This window comes from Pyricularia pennisetigena, chromosome 3, assembly GCF_004337985.1.
Source record: "Pyricularia pennisetigena strain Br36 chromosome 3, whole genome shotgun sequence".
NCBI lineage: Eukaryota > Fungi > Ascomycota > Sordariomycetes > Magnaporthales > Pyriculariaceae > Pyricularia > Pyricularia pennisetigena.
In genome coordinates this window covers 4,564,344-4,584,622 of record NC_043742.1, presented here as the reverse complement: position 1 = coordinate 4,584,622, position 20,279 = coordinate 4,564,344, and the positions used below count along the sequence as shown (strand labels likewise).

General features: G+C 51.7%; 8 protein-coding genes across 8 annotated transcripts; 4 read left to right on the top strand and 4 right to left on the bottom strand.

The window, feature by feature from the left end:
- Window positions 1–1,765: 1,765 nt before the first annotated feature.
- On the bottom strand, window positions 1,766–3,280 carry PpBr36_02987 (uncharacterized protein; the record flags this gene model as incomplete). Its single annotated transcript, XM_029890164.1, has 7 exons — window positions 1,766–1,886; window positions 1,963–2,182; window positions 2,297–2,589; window positions 2,676–2,693; window positions 2,778–2,917; window positions 2,972–2,980; window positions 3,095–3,280. 7 exons carry the CDS (start codon window positions 3,278–3,280, stop codon window positions 1,766–1,768), a joined length of 987 nt encoding a protein of 328 aa, XP_029753552.1.
- Window positions 3,281–3,840: 560 nt separating this feature from the next.
- PpBr36_02986 (uncharacterized protein) lies at window positions 3,841–4,057 on the top strand (the record flags this gene model as incomplete). Its single annotated transcript, XM_029890163.1, is given in 2 exon segments — window positions 3,841–3,947; window positions 3,961–4,057. Coding segments are annotated over 2 exon segments (204 nt in total), but the record flags the coding sequence as incomplete, so codon positions are not given.
- A 20-nt stretch (window positions 4,058–4,077) lies between these two features.
- PpBr36_02985 (uncharacterized protein) lies at window positions 4,078–4,481 on the top strand (the record flags this gene model as incomplete). The annotated part of the gene is made up of 2 exons (XM_029890162.1): window positions 4,078–4,209; window positions 4,290–4,481. 2 exons carry the CDS (start codon window positions 4,078–4,080, stop codon window positions 4,479–4,481), a joined length of 324 nt encoding a protein of 107 aa, XP_029753550.1.
- A 133-nt stretch (window positions 4,482–4,614) lies between these two features.
- On the bottom strand, window positions 4,615–7,094 carry PpBr36_02984 (uncharacterized protein; the record flags this gene model as incomplete). The annotated part of the gene is made up of 3 exons (XM_029890161.1): window positions 4,615–5,698; window positions 6,767–6,932; window positions 7,031–7,094. The coding sequence occupies 3 exons, from the start codon at window positions 7,092–7,094 to the stop codon at window positions 4,615–4,617; spliced, it is 1,314 nt and encodes a 437-aa protein (XP_029753551.1).
- Window positions 7,095–7,343: 249 nt separating this feature from the next.
- On the top strand, window positions 7,344–9,179 carry PpBr36_02983 (uncharacterized protein; the record flags this gene model as incomplete). Its single annotated transcript, XM_029890160.1, has 1 exon — window positions 7,344–9,179. The coding sequence occupies one exon, from the start codon at window positions 7,344–7,346 to the stop codon at window positions 9,177–9,179; it is 1,836 nt and encodes a 611-aa protein (XP_029753548.1).
- A 409-nt stretch (window positions 9,180–9,588) lies between these two features.
- PpBr36_02982 (uncharacterized protein) lies at window positions 9,589–10,635 on the bottom strand (the record flags this gene model as incomplete). Its single annotated transcript, XM_029890159.1, has 2 exons — window positions 9,589–10,184; window positions 10,293–10,635. The coding sequence occupies 2 exons, from the start codon at window positions 10,633–10,635 to the stop codon at window positions 9,589–9,591; spliced, it is 939 nt and encodes a 312-aa protein (XP_029753549.1).
- Window positions 10,636–12,193: 1,558 nt separating this feature from the next.
- Window positions 12,194–15,329, top strand: PpBr36_02981 (uncharacterized protein; the record flags this gene model as incomplete). Its single annotated transcript, XM_029890158.1, has 5 exons — window positions 12,194–12,382; window positions 12,465–13,688; window positions 13,754–14,179; window positions 14,355–14,509; window positions 14,603–15,329. Coding segments are annotated over 5 exons (2,721 nt in total), but the record flags the coding sequence as incomplete, so codon positions are not given.
- A 611-nt stretch (window positions 15,330–15,940) lies between these two features.
- Window positions 15,941–18,088, bottom strand: PpBr36_02980 (uncharacterized protein; the record flags this gene model as incomplete). Its single annotated transcript, XM_029890157.1, has 1 exon — window positions 15,941–18,088. The coding sequence occupies one exon, from the start codon at window positions 18,086–18,088 to the stop codon at window positions 15,941–15,943; it is 2,148 nt and encodes a 715-aa protein (XP_029753547.1).
- Between the last annotated feature and the right edge of the window lie 2,191 nt (window positions 18,089–20,279).

The following is a 20,279-nucleotide window of genomic DNA, read 5'->3' as shown; positions in this document are numbered from 1 at the left end:
TCTACTTCGTCATAGTACCTTGTTGAATCGCAAAGACAGTCACACCGCAGGTGTAATGTAGATAAATCCAACATTCGCAGCTTCTCATGTTGTACGAACTGCTTGCTAGCTGATAAGCGGCGTACTTGGGCCAATTTGCCTGTAATGTTGTATGAGCGTCTGGTACCCACAAAGGGTCGAAATTGTAGTACCACCTTAGGTGTACCGAACCGATATTGTGGACCCCAAAGTAAGTGGTTCTCCATGTAATTACAAAGTACCTTGGTAGGTACCTGTCTCTCCGGAGATAGCTTCTGTGATTTATCCAGGGAGATAACCGAGTATGTCTGAACCCGACCAAATCTTTATCGCCTTAACTGAGTTTCTGGGGCCAATTATAGAAGCTCGGCCGGTTGCATGTGGCAATCACAACTACATGTATGTATATCTATACCTTAGAACCCCTGACACTGGATCGGGCCTTGGAGTGATAAAGTAGACTTGTGAGAGACAAGGACGCAAAGTGGTGAGATGAGACGAGGAAAAAAAAAAAAAAAAAAACACCCTTCTTTATCCGCGCGGCATACATGGTTGCACTCGCCTCGCAAACCGCCCAGTCTAGCTAATCACACTGGCTTGCTATAATTTCACGAAACCCTCTGCCAATGCGGCATGGGCGTTGTTTTGGCGTAATTGGTACTTCCCCAAGTGCTTTTTTTTTTTTTCGGCTAGTGCTAGCCCTTTTCGTCAACGAGAAGAAACGAAAAAGGTTGAAACTCCCTAAGCCGCGCCACCGTCGTCCGGCACGTTGGAAGCTTGTCATCGTGTGAGTCCCATGTACCTCCCTTCCCCCCTGATCTGTCTGTCAGGTATGCCGACGAGATCGATATCAGCCAGGTTCACGGGGGCGCGGCTCTCGGACCACTGCCGTCTTTGGCGAGCTTTTCTCTCACTTTATTTAGTACTACGTTGGTATTTCGTTTGGACGTGGGATTGGAGCGTGCGGGCCAATCTCCTTCCCCATGAATTGCGGCGTGGGTCGCTCGCAAAAGGAATTCGACTCTTGACGGAGAATCACCCTGTTCCACAAGCAGATACTGTGCCGAAGAATGATGATGAACCCACCCAGGCCCAGTCTCAGTCTAATTACACCGGGAGCTTCATTTATTGTGGCATGCTCCGATGCAATGTACCCTGGCTGGCGTGGGCTTGCTCCCTTAGGTTACAGAGACACGCGATTTGTAGCGTACGTAGCTTCAGTACTGCAGGTAGGAAGTAACACACTGCAACATATGTCAGGTTGATGACCCTCCTCTCCGACCACAACACTCGCAATAATGGTCGCTTGTGGCCCACCCTTGTTATTCATTTACCCCTGACCAAAGTCCCTACTGGAACCAGGAAGCCCTGAGCCCAACGTCTTGTGGCTGACTGCCTTGGCATGCAAGCTCTTTTTTTCGGCTTACATGTTCCGATCGTGACCCCCTCAATCTCGCTGAAATATTTATGAGACATGAATATAGGTAGTATTTCATTTGCGTTGGCCTGTGTAGTTCAGGGACGCAGATTTTATCTAGTCCTACCACCTACGAGTACTTACCCCACTGAGATCGCCTAAACGGACGAGGAAATGCTACTGTATAGCCGTTGCTCATATTTAGCAATGAGCAGTCGTCCGAAAGGCACCGATCTCCACAGTCCTTTGACAGGACTGGTTGCTCTTGGCAGTGAACAGACACAGCGGAGTCTGTAGCTTTTCTGCCGTGTTTCTAGAACATGTTTTACTTTACTGCGAGACAGCCTCGTCCTTGTCTTTCGGGTCGTCGTCCTCCCCCTCAACAGTGATCACCCGGCCTTGGACGTTCTTGGTGACCTCCGGGATGAGACTTTCAATAAATGCTTTGTCTCTGTCAGGTGACGTCAGCATTTAAACGGCTGGTAATGATCGCAGCATGCGATGTTGCTAGGTAAATGGATACTTACTTGCCAACCAAGGTCACTGTATTCGTCTTCTTGTTCCACCTCGGGTAGCTGCCCACCTTGACACCCTGCGGTTCAACCTTGGCCGCCAGCTCGGTCAGGTACGCAGCCATGGCGCTTTCGGCCAAGGGCGTCGAGATCATAACTCGACAGATCCCCTTTCCTTCCGGATCGACCAGTCGTGGGACAATGTAGGGCTTCAGGCCATCCAAAAGAGCGACGACTTTGCAAGCGTTAGTTTGTTTTCAGTAATCTGTCCCACGCCCGGAGACACAAACATAAAAAAAAGACTTCTGTGACCACTCGTCTGTTCTCGCTCGCCAGGGCAGCAACTTACAGAGCTTGGGAACTCCCGGAAGGATATGCACGTTGCCGTTGACGACACATACAGGAACCCAAAGCTCCTCGCAGGGGAATAAAAATTGTTTATCCATGTCGCGGCTCTCGTCCGTCGGGAGTTCTACCATTCTAAGTTTGGCACGCTTCGCTGGCGAGTCTTCGTCCCAGTTGAACTTGGGCTGCGAAGGATGCGGTCTTGAAAGCTTCTTCATCCGCTCATATGCATCATTGTGCAACTTGAGTTTGAGCCCAAATGCCTTGGCTATAGATTGGTAGGTGATGTCGTCGTGCCTGTTACACTTGTCAGTTCTCGTATTGCATATGAGAGCGATCCAAGCCCCTAGGGAACGAGGAGAGTGTAATGAGGCACAACATACGTCGGACCTATGCCGCCGCTTCACACATGGTTAAGGCACAAGTTAGCCAAATGATTTCACACGATGTAGAATGTCTAAATACCGCTGACCATAGCACCCTACCTCGTCACGACAAAGTCGTAGCGGTCGCTCATCCGGCGCACTGCCTCTATAATTTCAGACTCGTCATCTTCTATGACCTCGATCCTCTTCAAATTGATGCCCAGCTCGAAGCACCACTTTGCCACTGTGTTGGAATTGGTCTAGCTTTGAATTAGTATGCCTGAAGCAGACAAATGCAAACTCTAGGTACTTACATCGACGGTCTGTTTATCTCGTGTTGGCAGCATAGTAGTGAATAGTACGGATATTGTTAGCGTCAACTTGACTTGGTACATTTGTTGGTTGAAACCAAGTTACTTGACGAATGCCTAGCTCACCTTGCCGCCTAGCACTTCATCACCAATGATGAGGCAGGCTGCCGTATGGATGGTACGCGAGTTGCGCTCATCCGCCGAAGCCATGACGAAATTGATTAGACGAGGTTTTACGATCGGAGTCCGTTGCGAAAGGCTAGGTAAAGGCCTGGAAATATGTCTGGCTATGAGTGACAGGCGAGAGTACATCACAGTTCCGGACTGTTGTTGGCTTGTTGTAGTTTCCAGTGTATGTCAGCTTGGCGGCAGATTATCGACAAGCCTTTCTTCCTGAAATCGAATTCCCAAAACCTCCGGCCTACAGAAAAACATCATTAGAAGACACGGAAAGTACCTCGTAGCAACGCAAGTCCCTGACCTCTGTAATGAGCTCATCACGTGTGGGGCAGCGGGGTATGTTTGTTCATCTCATCACGTAATAATTCCCCGCGCTTGCTGTCTGTCGTACGCGATTCCAGGTCGGACACAGATGGCGACGGGTCAGAAAGAAAACAGCATATATTATATTTCAGGTTGTCAGGCCTGAGTCTACTGAGGGACAAAGCACATAGCAATACCGGGGTTTGTCTCAACAAGGACTCACATCTATTTCCTCCATCGTCATCTCAACAACTGGGCTTTTTCTTCTTTTTGCGTTTGAGCCTTAACCGCTCACCCACGGTCAAAATGGTTAGACGTCATTTATGTCCTCCCGGTGACACTCTGTCAGATGATCTGAAAAGATGAATCCATGTTGACCTGTCAATTAGAGCTCCGAGTCAAGGCTGTATACGTTCTCGCAAGAGACCAAAGATCACTTGCGCAAGTTTAGATTGGGTACATCAAGGGCAAACGACCCTCAGGCTGTTATTTGTAAGTGAGTTTTATAGCGCTGTCTGTTCGATAACCTGCCATATCCACGGCAGGGCAGATTTGAATAGCACTCGACCGGCTGAGTTGTCCACTATTCCTAGGGGAATCATCTAGGTTAACTTGAAGCCCCAGACATGATCGACAAGAGTACACACGAGATTCGCCAGGACGAAGACAAGACAGTATACAAGAGCTTGGACGAGCTGAGCGATGACCTCCCAGACCACTCGCCACGTTTTGTGCTACTTAGCTATCCCCTGACGCTGGTAAGATCTGAACAGTTGTGCCGTCATCTTGACGGTACAACCCATGCCATGGTACACGCCCTAGCTAACATAACCCGCAGCCATCCGGGCGGATGTCCGTCCCCTATGTCATGCTTTACTACCTTCCCATCACCTGTAACAGCGAGTTGAGGATGCTCTACGCTGGTGCCAAGGAATTGATGAGGAACACGAGTGAAGTCGGCAGGATCATAGACATAGAATCAACCGACGACTTGGAGAGCATTCCGGAGAAGCTGGGTGCTGCACCATGAAGGACTGCTCCAACACTTCCAGTCCCCCAAAGTTTTGGTGCTCGACTCCAGTTCTGGTCGGAGGGGTTCCCTGGATATTATTGGCCGAGATGGTAGAGGGGCTTTTGCGACCATCAATGTATACCGGATCCCCTTATTTTTTCGGAGGAAGTACACTATCGGCAGCAAGTCCTAACTCCTCGGCAAGCTCTCGCACCACGTTTTCGACCGAAGCACAGGTTGGACTATCGGGGAAGCTGTCGAAGAAGCTCTCGCCATAGTCACAAGCCATACCAATACTAGGGTCCAATGGCACAGACCCAAGGAATCTAATACCCATCTCTTTTGCAAGCGCCCTGCCACCACCGGTGGTCGGTCGGAAAATCTGACTTGTATGCTTGCATCCGGGGCAAACAAACCCGCTCATGTTCTCAACAAGCCCTAACACCCGGATGCCGGCCTTGTGACAAAAGTCTATCTCTTTCCGCACATCCAGGAGAGATACCTCTTGAGGCGTTGTGACGACCACAGCACCATCTATGCCGCTTTCTCTCAAGTAGGTGTTGACACTTAGATGCTCGTCGCTCGTGCCCGGGGGCGTATCTACCAGGAGAAAATCGAGATCCCCCCACTCGACGTCCTTGAGGAACTGTTTGATCAGCCCATTCTTCTTGGGGCCCCTCCAAATAATAGCATCGTCTCGATTGGGAAGCATAAACTGGATGCTCATGACTCCCAAGTTGTCCATGACATAGACCGGTGACCAGCCCGCACCACTTATGTGAATCGTCTCGGCCTCAGCGCCCATCATCTTTGGTATGCTCGGCCCGCAGATATCCGTATCCATGATCCCCACCGAACTCTCTGGGTTCGTCGCGAAAGCATGGGCCAGGAGGCTTGTGAATGTCGACTTGCCCACCCCGCCTTTGCCACTAAGCACTAATATCTTGTGTTTGACGCCTGCTAGCCGTGCTGAAATCAGTGGAATGTCCGGGTCCGGCCCTTTGGGTGCTGACGCGCATATCTTTTGGTTAGGACAGCCTGCGCAAGAGTCTGCGGTGCCGGCGCGTTCGGACTCGGGTCCCGGGCAGTGCTCTGGTTCGGGGGCGACAAGTTGTGGTTTCGCTTTCAGTGGGTTGTTTATCACCTCTTGAACGGGTTCGGGTTCTTCGAGGCTCGGCGCCATGATTGAAACGGCTTCTGAGTAGTATTCGGAGATGGATCTTGTGTCTGTCGACCTGTTTGGTTTGTGTATGTGAATATTGTGATACCGGTAACGGCACGAGTGAATTCAAAATTGACTGTCACCTACTGTAGTCTAGGAATATAGATTACACGGTGATTGGAAATACAAATGGGTTGTGACGTTCCCACCCCATGCGACGGCTTGCCAAGACAAAAAAAAGATGGGCGATTTCGCCGCAGCTGCGCGGGGGCGGGTCCTCCCCCAGATGGGTTCAAGACAACCTACCTACCCTGCACCATGTCACAGCTGTCATGGGTTCGGTACCGAGTACGTACGATTACTTTTACTCAATGATTAATTAGCCTTAAGCAACAAATAGTAGAAGAAAAAAGAATGGAAAAAGACGTTCGATACCGCTTGGTAGCCGGTCAGGTAGGTTCCCAGGGAAAGTAGGTGATTCACCTACACTGGTGAACCTTTGCAGCTGCATGATCGCGCCTGAATGGCTCACCCATGGTCCGCCTTATTTTGTGATCGTATATTGGAACCAGAATACATATCGGCGTATCAAGGAAGGTATTTCTTTAGATCTTGGCCATGTGGTTTCTCCCCACATTGAAATTAACATGTGTGCATCTTGCATTTCTTCTATGTCTAGGACAGCGCGTGTAATGCGCTTTGTCCCTAGAGTATATGTATCACGGCCCAACCATGGCTGTACATCTCAAGCTATATCGGCACGTACCAAGAGGCGCGCTGTCAAACAAACCGCGTCCTGCACGCTCAACAGTAGACCACTGATGAATTGGGTTACAGTGCAGCGTCGTTCACCATAGTGTCTGCTTTGATTGGACACGCTCACGCCTTCCAAAGGATTCGGGAGAAATAGCGAGGCGACCTGCATAAAGAGGGAGGGATTAACAAGGGCCATTCGATCTGGAAATCAGGTACACTCGGAATACAACGGCGGTGGTGAACGTTGAATGGAGGCCCGAGCCGCTTAGTGTCAGTCCGGAGGTACTGTAGACTAACAAGCCTGGGCGCCAGCCGTCTTGCTGCAACTTGAGTGGTTCTACAGGGGATGACCCACTGTAAACTGGCGATCCCTGCTGCATCTCACCTGACTTCGTGTGGAAAGTTGACCAAAGTATTGTGGAGCCTATCGCGACGGGTTTCTCGACACCTGCAAGTCGCTCCGGTTCGCTTCACTTGAACCACATCGGGGAGTATAGTGTATGCACATGCGTACCGGCCAATCAACCTGCTATCTCTGTTACTTTTCAAGGCTATGGGGGACGTATCAACTCTTCATTCAGCATTGCCACCCAATCGCCTTGACAAAATCTAGACGGGCTCTATCTAGGTGCCTTACCTACCGACTTACCCAAGGCGGTAAACCACATTGGTTGGCGATCTGAACCAGAGGCTGCAGACTCCCAGCCATACATAAGAGAGAAATCCGCCAGAACTGATGTCCACCTGGGGTGTTTGTATGTATACATGTCACTCACTGGCTCATTCATCGGTACATACTCTCGCGTCAAGCTGGAAACAGGTTTCAGAACGCGTCGTTGCAATTTGGATCGGATCAGGCACACAAACAAACCCTCTGCCTGCGAGTGGAGGCAACACGGTTAGCCACGTCGCGTTGTCCCTGCCTGACAACAACACTCAAATTGCCCAGTGTATCGAATAAGATGCCTACGATTCCAAACAGGATGCTTTCATTCATCCGCCATCCCAAAGATGGTGGTGCCCAAACTGGAACCCACGGTGGCGGGCCTGAACCAGTATCACAGGTGCAGCAGCAAAAACAGAATCAACAAAGGCAGCAGCCTGTACAACTTTTCCAGGACCAACAGCTCCAGGAGCACTTCCATCAACAGCTTCAGCAACCACAAAAGCCGCAGCAGCAGCAGCAGGAGCAAACCCCACCACGTACTCAAGTGCCTCATCATCGTCAGGGGTCACACCAGCAATTGGTAGAGGCCCACAAACTACCGGTTCCAAAGTTTGGTCTACGCCAGGCAGTAAGTCAGCCGACAGCTTCAAGCATACCAAGGGCTCAATCTTCAGGTCTAGGTCAAGCCCAGACTTCTCAGCGTTTACGTGCAAACTCGGATGGTGTCCGTGGACCTCCTGCGTCTGGACGACTTCATCACGATACTTGGGAGGACTCTACCATAGGGTCTCTACTTGATAGTGAAAGGCAGTCGGAGCGCGACCAGCAGCGGATGGTCTCCTATGAACCTCGACTAGACCCAGCGGCTCAACCTCGGCCGAATGCACCTCGGACACAACCGCCACCATTTCAGCACGACCGTAATTTTCTGCCGATACCAACTCACAGCGGTCAACATGGCCCCTTCATTGTGAATGAAAACGGCTACATTAGGAGTGTTGATCATCCCAAAGGAGTCAGCACAGCACCCATCCACGGCAGCCTGCCGAACGGCAAGCGCATCGAGGCACACACAAATCCAGACGAACCTTTTGCCGATAAGTCCGACGCAGGGTCGACACCCAGGAAGCAACTCAAGCATAGTAAAATCCCATTTCGTGACGCCAGAGACGTCGCTCAGAACTACCAGGACGCTGGCCGAAGACGGTCCTATGTGGAGGCACCGGTATACTCTCGCCAAGACGAGTTTACGGCTGTTTCCCCAGAGCGTCTCCAGAACGTACGTGAGATATCCACTAGGGGCCACGCCGATCGTCGCTCACGGGATATGAGCCATCATCACAGATCCACGCAGTTCTTCGATTTGGAAACTGCGCAGCAGACGCCTGTGCCTCCAGATGACCAGAGTGAGATCGCGTCTCCGGAAGACGAGGCTCTAGCAGAACAACGAACACCGCGCCCGAGCAAGAGTATACCATCGCTTGGTATTGGAAGAGACGCACTCGCTGGCTATCCCCCGCCTTTGACAAACAATTGGCCTCAGCCCAACGGCGTGGCTTCCGTGCCTCCGGTGTCCCTTGCCGCCACTAGACAGCACAGCTTTCCTCCATCGGTAAACAACGGTCCTCGCCACACCGCTGCTCCACGCGTAGATCCCAACCGTACGCAGCCCGCTGTGCCCCGTCAGAAAAAGCGTCGACTTAGTTTGGACTACGACGATCAGGCGCTATCCAGGATGGAATATACAGAGCTTCGAAACGAATCTTTCGATCATGACCCGGCCCGCTCCGCGATCCAAAGAGCCAACACGCCATCGTCAGGGGACACGCTGGCCCAGAAGCTATCGCACTACCAGAACCAGGACGAGAACTCGCAGCATCACTTCTTTACACGGCTTTCAGTGGGCGAATGGGATGAATGTGGCGACTGGTTCCTGGGCAGATTTGGCGAACTTGTCGGCGAGATCAAGGCGGCCCGACGCGAGAAGCGCGAAATTGTCAGTCATTTTGAGGGCCAGATCTCCGCCAGAGAGCTAGCTGTGCGAAACCGGACAGAAAAAATCGAGCAAGCGTTGACTAGTCTCAAGAACGAGGGCGAAGGCATGATGAAAGGGAAGGACATTGACATATGAGATGATAAAAATCATGGACTGTGACAGGACTTCGATGATGTGGAAGTGGGGATGAGAAGATTTCACGAGCCGCCGCTATGTGACAACGAATGGCGATTTCTTCTAATTTTACTGACCGAACTGTCGTGAATCGGATGGTATCTCTTTTCTATTCTTGACCTTGGAGGAAATTCGCTTGGCTGGGTAACTTAATTGCTTACGAACTTATATGATTGATGAGCTATGACCACATACCAAGAAATGCGAAGAGGCGCGAGATTCTTGCTGTCTGCAGGCTTTGTTGGAAGGACCAGAGGGGTACTTTAGCTAAATCTTGGCCTCAATTGCTTTTACCGAAAATTAATGAACACACCCGTTTTCTTTGTCGCTATATTTTAACTCCTGGCGAGGAAGTGATCATCATCAGTCTTTACAGAACAAAGTGCTCCACGACACGACGATGTCTATCCACGATCAAAGTCAACTGACATCCTGGCCGTTCCGGTAGCAACACGCCCGCACGCACTCCATCGGAGTACAGCTCATACGCGGGATAGTAAGCGTCGACAAAGCGGACCACCTGCTCGTCAGACATGCCAGTTCCCCTTTCCTTCCTCAGCTGCGCCTCTTGCTCCCGTCTCCAATCGTAGACATACTCGAGCTGCTGGGCATCAATGTGCACGAATGCATCAAAGTGGTTGGTGAGCACGTCGTCGTAGGCCCGGAGCTTCTCGTTGACAAAGAGGAGGTGCTCCGTCCTGTGGTTCCTGAGCGTCCGGGTGTCGGGGTCACGCCACTTTGCGACCACGGCCTCGGGATCGAGCGCGCGGAATCCGACGCACCAGCCCTCTACCAAGACGACCTGGACGGGCCGCTGGTCCGGGCCGTTTATGCTGGGCCAGGTGGACTCGGGCGCGCGATCGCCGAGGCCGGAGTAGGTCGCCTTGTCGTACTGGGGGATCTTGGTGGGTTGAGAGTTGATGACGGCGGTGAAGAATGACTGCATCAGCTCGATGTCGTGCGTGCCTTGTGGTGGTTGTGGCTTTGTCAGTAAGAATTCAAAGGCAGGCTTGGTCACCTGCCTTTTTTTTATTCCCCCTTCCTACCGAGGTACCACCGTCTTGTAACGCTTACCAGGCTCTCCACGATACTGAACCAAAGAATTGTCTGGCTGGGATTCGGCAAGGGCGAGCTGAGTCTGGTGATTAAGGTAAAAGTCGTCGATGCTAACGACGATGGTCTCGAGCATCTCGCGCTGTTGAAGCGCCTCGGCCAGGGCGCGGACTAGGGTCGTCTTGCCGACGCCCTGGACGCCATTCAGGCCAATAAAGAACGGCCGTCTGTCATTCTCATCCCGGGCCTTCTTCCAGACGGACAGGCGCTCCAGTATGAAAGGTATACATATTGGGGACTTGTCATCGACTATGCGGGACTGCAGAGGGGCGTCCGGAGTGGCAGACGATATGACGGCGGCCATTGTGCAAATGCAACCTAGCTGGGGAGGTAAGCAGTAGCCTAGAACTAAACCCAATTGAGATGTATATTTGTGAAGTTTGTGCTAGTCCAGGCCTGAAAACCGAATTGCTTCCAAAACCGCCTTTTAGCTACCTTAGCTTGCCTGGGTAGATACCAGTACGGCCCGCCGCTCTAAGCTTCAATGATGGCGGTTTGCCACAAGGCAACCGCTGCTGAAAAAAANNAAAAAAAGTGCGGGGCCCCTATCCAGCAACTACAAAGCGGAATCATGATGAAGATGCGAGCTAGAGGCCATCCATTTCTAGCCCATTCCTGCTGATCAATCTGAGAGTACACACGTCTCTGTGTTTGTGAGGGGAAAATTCAATCGCTGGGGTAAACAGACATTGTCTTTTGCCTGGGGCTGTATTGTAATATGGTAAACATCCTAAAATCTTAAATCATAATCATCCCCTAGCAGAAATGTAGGTCCCGGCCCCGGGAATTTTGAGTTTCCAATCCGGCTGCAGGCAGAGAATGAACGGTGAAAGTTTTCCCCCGGCACCTGCAGAAGCCGATGAATTATAGCGTAGAGTCTTGGGATCTTCAACGACGACAGTTTCTACTGTTCTAAATACCGTGAGACTCTTTGCACGTACTGTACGGGAACCTAATTACAGTACATAAAACAAGTGATCCGACAACTCAAATCGCGCATGCAGGGCTTTTTTTTTTATTTTCTTTTTATTTTTGTTTCTGTATCTGAGAATTCATCGCGAGTATTTGGGTTTGTCGATGCATGATGCGCCGTAGCCAATTCCTGTTGTAGTGCAGGGTAAGGCAAAGTATTGTGGTTACAGTGGGAGGTGCCGAACAAGGGACAAATCTGTACTACAGTAGGTAGAGTTTGAGCAGAAAGAAATGCACACTGGACACAACAAGCAACAATCTTCACCCATTCGTTTCAATCTGCTGCAAGAAAAACCAAAAGATAGGCAGTATTCTCACGTGGGATTAGAAGATAGCTTCTTTCGGTATAACTCATGCCAGGGATAGCTTGTTCATGTCACAGCTTCCGCACTCGTGGGCAGGTGACCCTCAGCTCTACTGTGCGGTGCAGAACAGATCTACCGTTCCCAGCGGGTTTCCTGGCATGTGAATGTTGCCGCGCCCGTTCACCGGGCCACAGGGCACTGGTCCATCATCGGTTACCCCCACATACTGAACAAGGCATAGCGTCCCCGCGTTATCGACCGCGGCAAAGAGTGACGCCCGCTTGTTGCTGCGCTGCACGAGTCTGGGGAAGCCTCGGCTTAATCCATGAGAGAGCTTACCCGTCCGATTTGCCGGTTCATCGGTCGTCTGTCTTGTTTGCGACGTATTTACACACAGTCAAAACTCTAGCTGTCTGACTTTGACAGCATCAGTTCTTCCTAGTCCATCCTATTCATCCACATTTCTTCCTAATTTTCTCTCGTCTTCCAGGTCGTGGTGCATTTCAATTAAGAGACCGTCAAGAGAGAGAGCTTCTTCTTGCACCATCAACTGAACACATCCCGCACATCTTTGCATCTCAAGCCAGCCTATACCATATCACATACCCTGCAATCATGGCTTCAGAGCTGCGCTTCGACGGCCAGGTCGTCGTTGTCACCGGTGCCGGCGGTGGTCTCGGCAAGGCATATGCTACTTTCTTCGGCAGCAGGGGAGCCAGCGTCGTCGTCAACGACTTGGGCGGCTCCTTCAAGGGAGAGGGCACCTCCAGCAAGGTTAGTGGCACTACTCTCATCGACCCAGTGCTGTGTTTATGCTCATTGCAATTGGCTGACTCAATTGCATTAATTGCTACAGGCTGCCGATGTCGTTGTAAACGAGATCAAGGCCGCGGGCGGCAAGGCTGTAGCCAACTACGATTCGGTCGAGAACGGCGACAAGATCATCGACACAGCCATCCAGGCATTCGGCCGCGTCGATATCTTAATCAACAACGCCGGTATCCTCCGCGATGTCAGCTTCAAGAACATGTCCGACCAGGACTGGGACTTGATTTTCAAGGTTCACGTCAAGGGCGCCTACAAGTGTACACGGGCAGCATGGCCACACTTCAGGAAACAGAAGTACGGCCGTGTTATCAACACTGCCTCAGCCGCCGGTCTGTTCGGTAACTTTGGTCAGTGCAACTACTCGGCTGCCAAGCTGGCCATGGTCGGATTCACCGAGACGCTCGCCAAGGAGGGCATCAAGTACAACATCATCGCCAACGTCATTGCCCCTATTGCTGCAAGTCGCATGACTGAGACTGTCATGCCCCCTGATTTGCTGGCTTTGATGAAGCCCGAGTGGGTTGTGCCGCTCGTTGCCGTCCTGGTCCACAAGAACAACACAGACGAGACCGGTGGCATCTTTGAAGTCGGCGGTGGTCACTGCGCTAAGCTCAGGTGGGAGCGCTCCAGCGGCCTTCTGCTCAAGTGTGACGAGTCCTACACCCCTGGAGCCATCATCAAGAAGTGGAACCAGGTTGTCGACTTCTCAAACCCCCAGTACCCTACTGGCCCCAACGATTTCCTTGGCCTGCTTGAGCAATCGACGCAGCTGGGCCCTAACGACAAGGGAGAGCCGATCGACTTCAAGGGTCGTGTCGCCCTTGTCACTGGTGGAGGTGCCGGTATAGGCCGTGCCTACTGCTTGGCCTTCGCCAGGGCCGGCGCATCTATTGTCGTGAACGACCTCGCCAACCCTGATGGAGTTGTCAGCGAGATCCAGAAAATGGGCGGCAAGGCCATCGGTGTCAAGGCCTCCGCTGAGGATGGTGACGCCGTGGTCAAGGCCGCAATTGATGCCTTTGGTCGTATCGACATCATCATCAACAACGCCGGCATTCTGAGGGATAAGGCTTTCGCAAACATGGACGACAGCCTTTGGGACCCCGTCATGAACGTGCACGCGCGTGGAACCTACAAGATTACCAAGGCTGCCTGGCCTTACCTTCTCAAGCAGAAGTATGGCCGTATTGTGAACACCACGTCCACTAGCGGTATCTATGGCAACTTTGGCCAGGCCAACTACTCCGCTGCCGTAAGTAGATAATCCTTATTGCATTAGCTCCAGTTTGTGTTTGAGCGCTAACCATTCCTGTATAGAAATGTGCCATCCTTGGATTCTCACGAGCTCTGGCTCTTGAGGGTGCCAAGTACAACATCTACGTCAACACCATTGCCCCCAACGCCGGCACTGCCATGACCAAGACCATTCTCCCCGAGGAGCTCGTGCAGGCATTCAAGCCAGACTACATTGCTCCTCTGGTTCTGGCCCTCTGCAGCGACAAGGTCCCCGAGAACCCCACTGGAGGTCTTTACGAGGTCGGAAGCGGCTGGCAGGGTGCCACCAGATGGCAGCGCAGCGGTGGCCACGGCTTCCCGGTTGACGTGCCATTGACTCCCGAGGAGGTGACGAAGAACTGGGCTCGCATTGTCAACTTTGACGACGGCAGGGCGGACCACCCGTTCAAGTCGCAAGACAGCGTCGCCAAGATCATGGAGAACATGGACAACAAGGCGGGCAGCAAGGTATGAAGACGCCTCCTCATCCAAACTTGATCAACCTTGGATATCACGTTTTCTTTCCTTTACGCCTGCTATTGTGAACGATATGATGTGCTTTTTGTGGCTTCTATGTATCTACTTAGCTTAGCCCTTAACAAAATGAGAACGATAATGATTGACTCTTCATTCCCGACTTTAGAGCGGCTCTGAATCCGGTAGCAACCAGTATCTCGACGCCATCCAACAGGCTAAAGGCGCCAAAACTGAGGGCACCGAGTTTGTCTACAGTGACAGAGACTCAATCCTGTACAATCTGGGCATCGGCGCCAAGAGGACAGACCTCAACTATGTCTAGTAGGTTTCTCTTTTTTTTTTTTCTTGCCTTGAAGCAAGTATATCTCTTTGACAGTTGATTCGCATGCTTACAATGACCGCCCTGCTCAACAGTGAGGGAGCCGAGGACTTCCAGGTTCTACCAACATTTGGCGTCATCCCCCAGTTCAACGCCGATATGCCCTTCAGTATGGACGAGGTTGTGCCCAACTTCAACCCCATGATGCTCCTCCACGGCGAGCAGTATCTTGAAATCAAGAAGTACCCCATCCCCACCTCTGCCAAGCTCAAGTCGTACGGTAAGCTCCTCGAGGTGGTTGACAAGGGCAACGCGGCCGTCCTCCGCAACGGCGTGACGACGGTGCACGCCGAGACGGGCGAGGAGATCTTCTACAACGAGGCCAGCATCTTCCTGAGGGGCTGCGGCGGCTTCGGTGGGCCGAAGAAGCCGCAGGACCGTGGCGCCAGCACGGCCGCCAACCCGCCGCCTAAGCGCTCGCCCGACGTGGTCATCGAGGAGAAGACGACCGAGGAGCAGGCCTGCATCTACCGCCTGAGCGGCGACTACAACCCGCTCCACGTCGACCCGCAGTTCGCCAAGATGGGCGGCTTCCCGCAGCCCATCCTGCACGGCCTCTGCTCCTTTGGCATCTCGGGCAAGGCCGTCTACCAGCAATTTGGCAAGATCAAGAACATCAAGGTCCGCTTCGCCGGCGTCGTCATGCCCGGCCAGACCCTCGTGACCGAGATGTGGAAGGAGGGCAACAAGATTATCTTCCAGACCAAGGTCAAGGAGACGGGCAAGTTGGCCATCGGTGGTGCCGCGGCGGAGCTGTATTGAGGTGTTTCAGGATTGGGGGGAGAAAATAAATGGTGCTCAATAGGTCTCTTTTTTTTTTCCAACTTCGTGTTTCTTAATGTGATTGTATAATCTGTAAGCTGGAATACTGAATGGTTTTCTTGTTCATCGTCACCTTTCTGCTTGACAAACATGATGCACTTCTTGGATACCTTTTGAGGGAACGATTCTTCAAGTCTTTTGAATACATCTTCTATTTCATATCCAGGGTATATCGACTGATTGTCTTGTGAATTCCTCCGTCTGAACGGGGACAATGTGTAAGCCAAAGAGAGGAGCAATGCTAGTGACAATGAAATCATCAAACAAGGCCAGACGCAACTGATGCAGACTGCCACATCCCTCGAGCCCCCTTTTTTTTTTATTTGTTCTTCTTTCCAGGTAAAACAAGCGGGGCAGACAAGGTTGAGATACATGTAGAAATAGAAAAACAAAGCATGATTAAAATCAGATAGATAAAAGACGCCTAACTAGAAAAGGAACGGGCATCATCGACTGGCACGTTGCAGTTACGCACAAGCTAATGTCTGCCCATCAATGAGGGAGGGACAACGGCAAGTGCAAAGAATACCATATAACCTGGAAATAATATCTCATACAAAGAGACTCTCAACAATAGCGTCGCAGACAGCTGGTAAGCTTGGCCATTTCGCCTTGCTAAAAAGTTCTGGCCCAAACCTGAACCCGGTCTGCCTGGCTCTGGATGATGAGAGTCCCGAAGAGATGCCGGTCTCGAGAAACATCTTTTCAGCGCCGTTCAGGCCGTGGCCCTCGGCCTCAAGCCATTTACGCTCTGCCTCGTCTCTGGCTTCTTGTAATACAGCGTCCGTGTTCTCTGTCTCCCACAGATTGCACTTGTTGCACTGGTCGCAGGGCCTTGGATCGCCCTCTGGCCGGAAGTGATCGCAAAAGTGTCGATAGCCAACATCGTCACCGTCGCCGCTGCCGCCAATATCCTTGCGGCAGACATAACACATCTTGTAGCCGCATGGACAAGTGAGCTTGTTGCAGCCCGAGTTCTTGACGAACGATGTATTGCAGCGAGGACACACGCGTTTGATGGCCATGCTCATGGCCTGTTCGACCTGCGTTCGCAACGCCACAAGAGCTGATTCGTGACAGACGTGAATATCGGTCCATGCCTTGTTACAAGATAGACAAGACGTCTTGTTGCAAGACGGCGATTGGCATGTGAACTTGAGCCCACGTCGGCGTCGACGATGTCTTGTCAGCGCCTTTGCGAATTCGCTCCTAAGGCGATCACCCAACGCTTTCTGAGAGGTGAAGAGCAGACATGCGATGGAGGACAAGACCATGAGAGGTAGCAGGAACGGAACAGTCATCAGACAAAGACAAAAGAAAGCGACCTTAAGGAGACTAGCTGCACGAAGACGCAGCTGTTGCTCCTTGGAAGGAGTATATAACTCATCGACCTCAGCATAACTGCAAAATGGGCAGCGAACAAGCGGCAGGCCGCTTGATATAAGGCCATGCTCGGCTAGACGCTGATCCAAACGGTGCAGCACTTCAGCCCCATTCTTCTCCTCAAGCATTGCTCGGTGCATCTGATCCGCTGGGATACAGCCGCTGCACTCATCCGAGTCTACTGCGGGGCACCGCAGCGTGCCCAGCTCCTTGTTGATACTTCGTTGCCAGCCTTGACCAAAGACGGCCTCGTGTATCGAGTGTTGTATACAACGGAAACAGAGTATATGGCCGTTTGCATTGCAGACTGTGATCTCCTCAAAGGTTGCAGTGGTAAAGCAACAGGCGCATTCGTGCGTGGCATCAGCAGCCTCCGCCTCCTCCATGTTGAGGACCACGGCGAGAACACGATCCTTGTGTTCCTGTTCTGCTTTAGCCTTGACCTTTAGTGGGGCAACCAGCTCATAGTAAAGTTCATGATCCAGCTCTGCGTTACCCGTAGACCGGATCATGGGCAAGATAGAGCCCTTGCCCGAGGATTTCCAGATGACCAGCGGGTGGCTGTCTACTGCCCCAGCCGCCGTCACCGGGACAGCGGCTTTCTTTCTCGAAAACAGGTTCGCCATAGTGAAACGCCATGATTTGGAAGAAACCTCAATGAGGGTGTTGCGGGCCTCTAGGTATGAATAGTTGTGTTCTGCCAAGACTGCGGTCACGGCGGACCGTGAAAGACCCTTGAACTCGTAAAGAGCAAGTGATTTGACCGCTTCCCTGTATTCGAAACTCCTGAATTGTTCCTTGATCGGTACTGGACCATCTTGCCTCCTTCGTGGCGCACCCTGTCCCCCCAACGATTCGGCATTTGTCGGCGGTGTTGCTGCTGCTGACGACAAGGCTTGGGTTTTGTTGGCATCTTCGGGTAGCCTCCACCGGCCCTTCACCCAAGATACGCGATTTTTGACAAGTGCATCGGCGACAACAGCGAGACGTGACTCGCAGTCGAAGCTGGTGAGCATCTCGCGGAAAACATCGAGCTGGATGTCTGGGAAGACGACAGCAAGTGCCACGAGGCAGTTGTTCAGTTCTCGGAGATCGGGTCGCTCGTCGGGTATCGAAGGGAGTTGGACTTCGTCAAGGATAAACTCGTGGCCATGGGCGGCAGGGGCTGAACTTGTCGGTGTGGACGTGGAGGCGGTCGAGGCAGACGCAGTGTTTGTGGAGCTTGGGCGCGGCGACGTCAACCTAGGTCTTTGACCAGAACCAGCTCTTGCCCGCGACCCAAATTTCGAGGATGGCAAAAGTGATGCGAACACCATTTTGGGATCGGTGTGGCCGAAACATAAGGGCTCATGCTGCTGCTGGCGAAGACGCAAAGGGGACCAGACTTGGCATCACTTCCTCCTCTTGCGCAGTTCAGTCGTATTTCTTCATTGCCCGATCAATCAGAGTTTGGGATTATTCGTTGTGTTTGGTCCCTTGGAGGCTTTCCCTTCACACTTATTGTTTTTTTTTTTTTTTTTTTTTTTTTTTTTTTTTTTTCATCCACGAGACCTTCAAGTATCTTCAGAGGGACTGATGACTTGTTTCTTTGCATCGATTGCCAGGCCAGAGTTTCAGTTTGGGTGACTCGTAGACGTGCTACGCGGCATGAGATGGAGAGTATTGATAACCAGAGTGAAACAAAAGGTGGGCAAAATCACCGTCACGCGAAGCTTCATTCCCGCTCTCGGTAGTTTAGGTTGCACATTGATTCGAGTGCGGGGGGTTCAAGCGGGGAATGAACCTTTTACACAAATGAGATACGCTTTTACGAAATAGAACCTTACTTACAACCTAACGAGCAACTTTCCTAGGTCACTCCTTTCAATGTTCATAGGTAAATAGGTACTTACTGACGAACCCGAGTGCTCACATATCAAGTTGTTACGGGAGATCAATATATGGATTAATTTGCGATGGAGCATGCAGTATTATGTATTTTTGCGAGTGGATTGATCTTTTAGGCCGCCCGTCATCCATCGCCACCCTTCAAGGTCCTGACATGTAACGCCTTGGCGCCGGGCTCAGTTGTCTCCTTAGCCCATCCAGGTCCTTACCCGCCAACCGCAAGTCAAGCCTGTTACGCCTGGACATAGGTAGTGCCTTGGGTATGATAAGAGTCAGTTGGTAAGGTGGAATAGAACAGAAACAACAGAGAAGAGAAGGGAAAAAAAAAAATACCACGTAAACAAACAAAGCTTGACAAATCTTGGGCTATTACCGCCGTTTGCTAGCAGAAAACTCAACCAGGCAGACATCAATCCTGACTCCTTTGCCCCGCCGCCGCATGCAGCGCTTTGCGAACCGCGTGATCGGTCACCAGCAAACTCAACCCCATCTCATTACAGCAAGATTTGCTTGTCGTGCTCACCGTCTTGTTGATTCATCAACCTTAGAGAAATTGCTGACGGCTGCTACACAAAACGAAACAAAGGTCCGCCGCCATGGCAGCGCAACAACCAGCGTACATCAGCCGCACAACAAACTTGTACGTGTGTGGGTGCCACAGACTTTTCTGGAAAGGACGTTCGCACGTAAGCCTTCAGCGATGCGCACATCAAATATCTCCGTCGCTCCCCTTCATTTCTCAGCCAGCGATTGAAGCCGACCCGACCCAGCTGGCGGCGGGCTTGCTGACCGACCGACGCGATGCCCGTGCCTGATCTACTTACTACCATACAGTACAGTACAGTACTGTACCTTACCTGCTGCGTAGGTAGGTACGTGCTGCCGACAGCTGCACATGTCGCATGGATCGCCCGCTCGCTTACGCCCACTTGTTCGAGAAGAAAATCGGGATCTGGAACTTTCAGGACCAGACTGGCGGTCTAGGTGTTTGCCGTTTTCGCTACCTTGGTCTGGCCAGATTTTACCGAATTCCCCATCTTGGGCTTGAGTTAACACATGGCATGTTACCTTGGCTACATTGCTATCCACCTTATGCTTCCCCCACCTGCCTTACGTTGGCTTTGACAGAAGCGAAGATCAGACAGACACCGTGGTGCACAAAGCTCAGAACAGAATTCCGCAAGAGGTAAGGAAGCGCCATGTTGACCGGGTTTCACAACCTGAACCACATGGTAGCATTTTTCCCTTGTCTCGTTCAGCGGAAGACCAGGGCTCATTTCCGCGGTGCAGACAGTTAACTTACTGTAGTTTGCTTCTTCATGCTCTTTCTTTCCCTCCAAGCCCTACTGTACTGTGCCTTTTTTTTTTCTCCTCTTAATTTGTGACTCTCGGTCAGAGTTTGCCCCGTCTCGCCCGCATCCTCTCACTCTACGCTGGATTTTTGTAAAAATGCACGGTGCCTGATTGTGGCGTCTGCCTTAACTCTCACCAGTCCGCCTTACCCATTCTGTTGGTGATTGGCAGGGAAGGAAAGTCTTTGGCCGCATGGGACCCTGTCATACCCACTGAGAGCAGGAGATCCAGAAGACAGAGAGAAGGAATTTTTAAAGAGGACAAAAA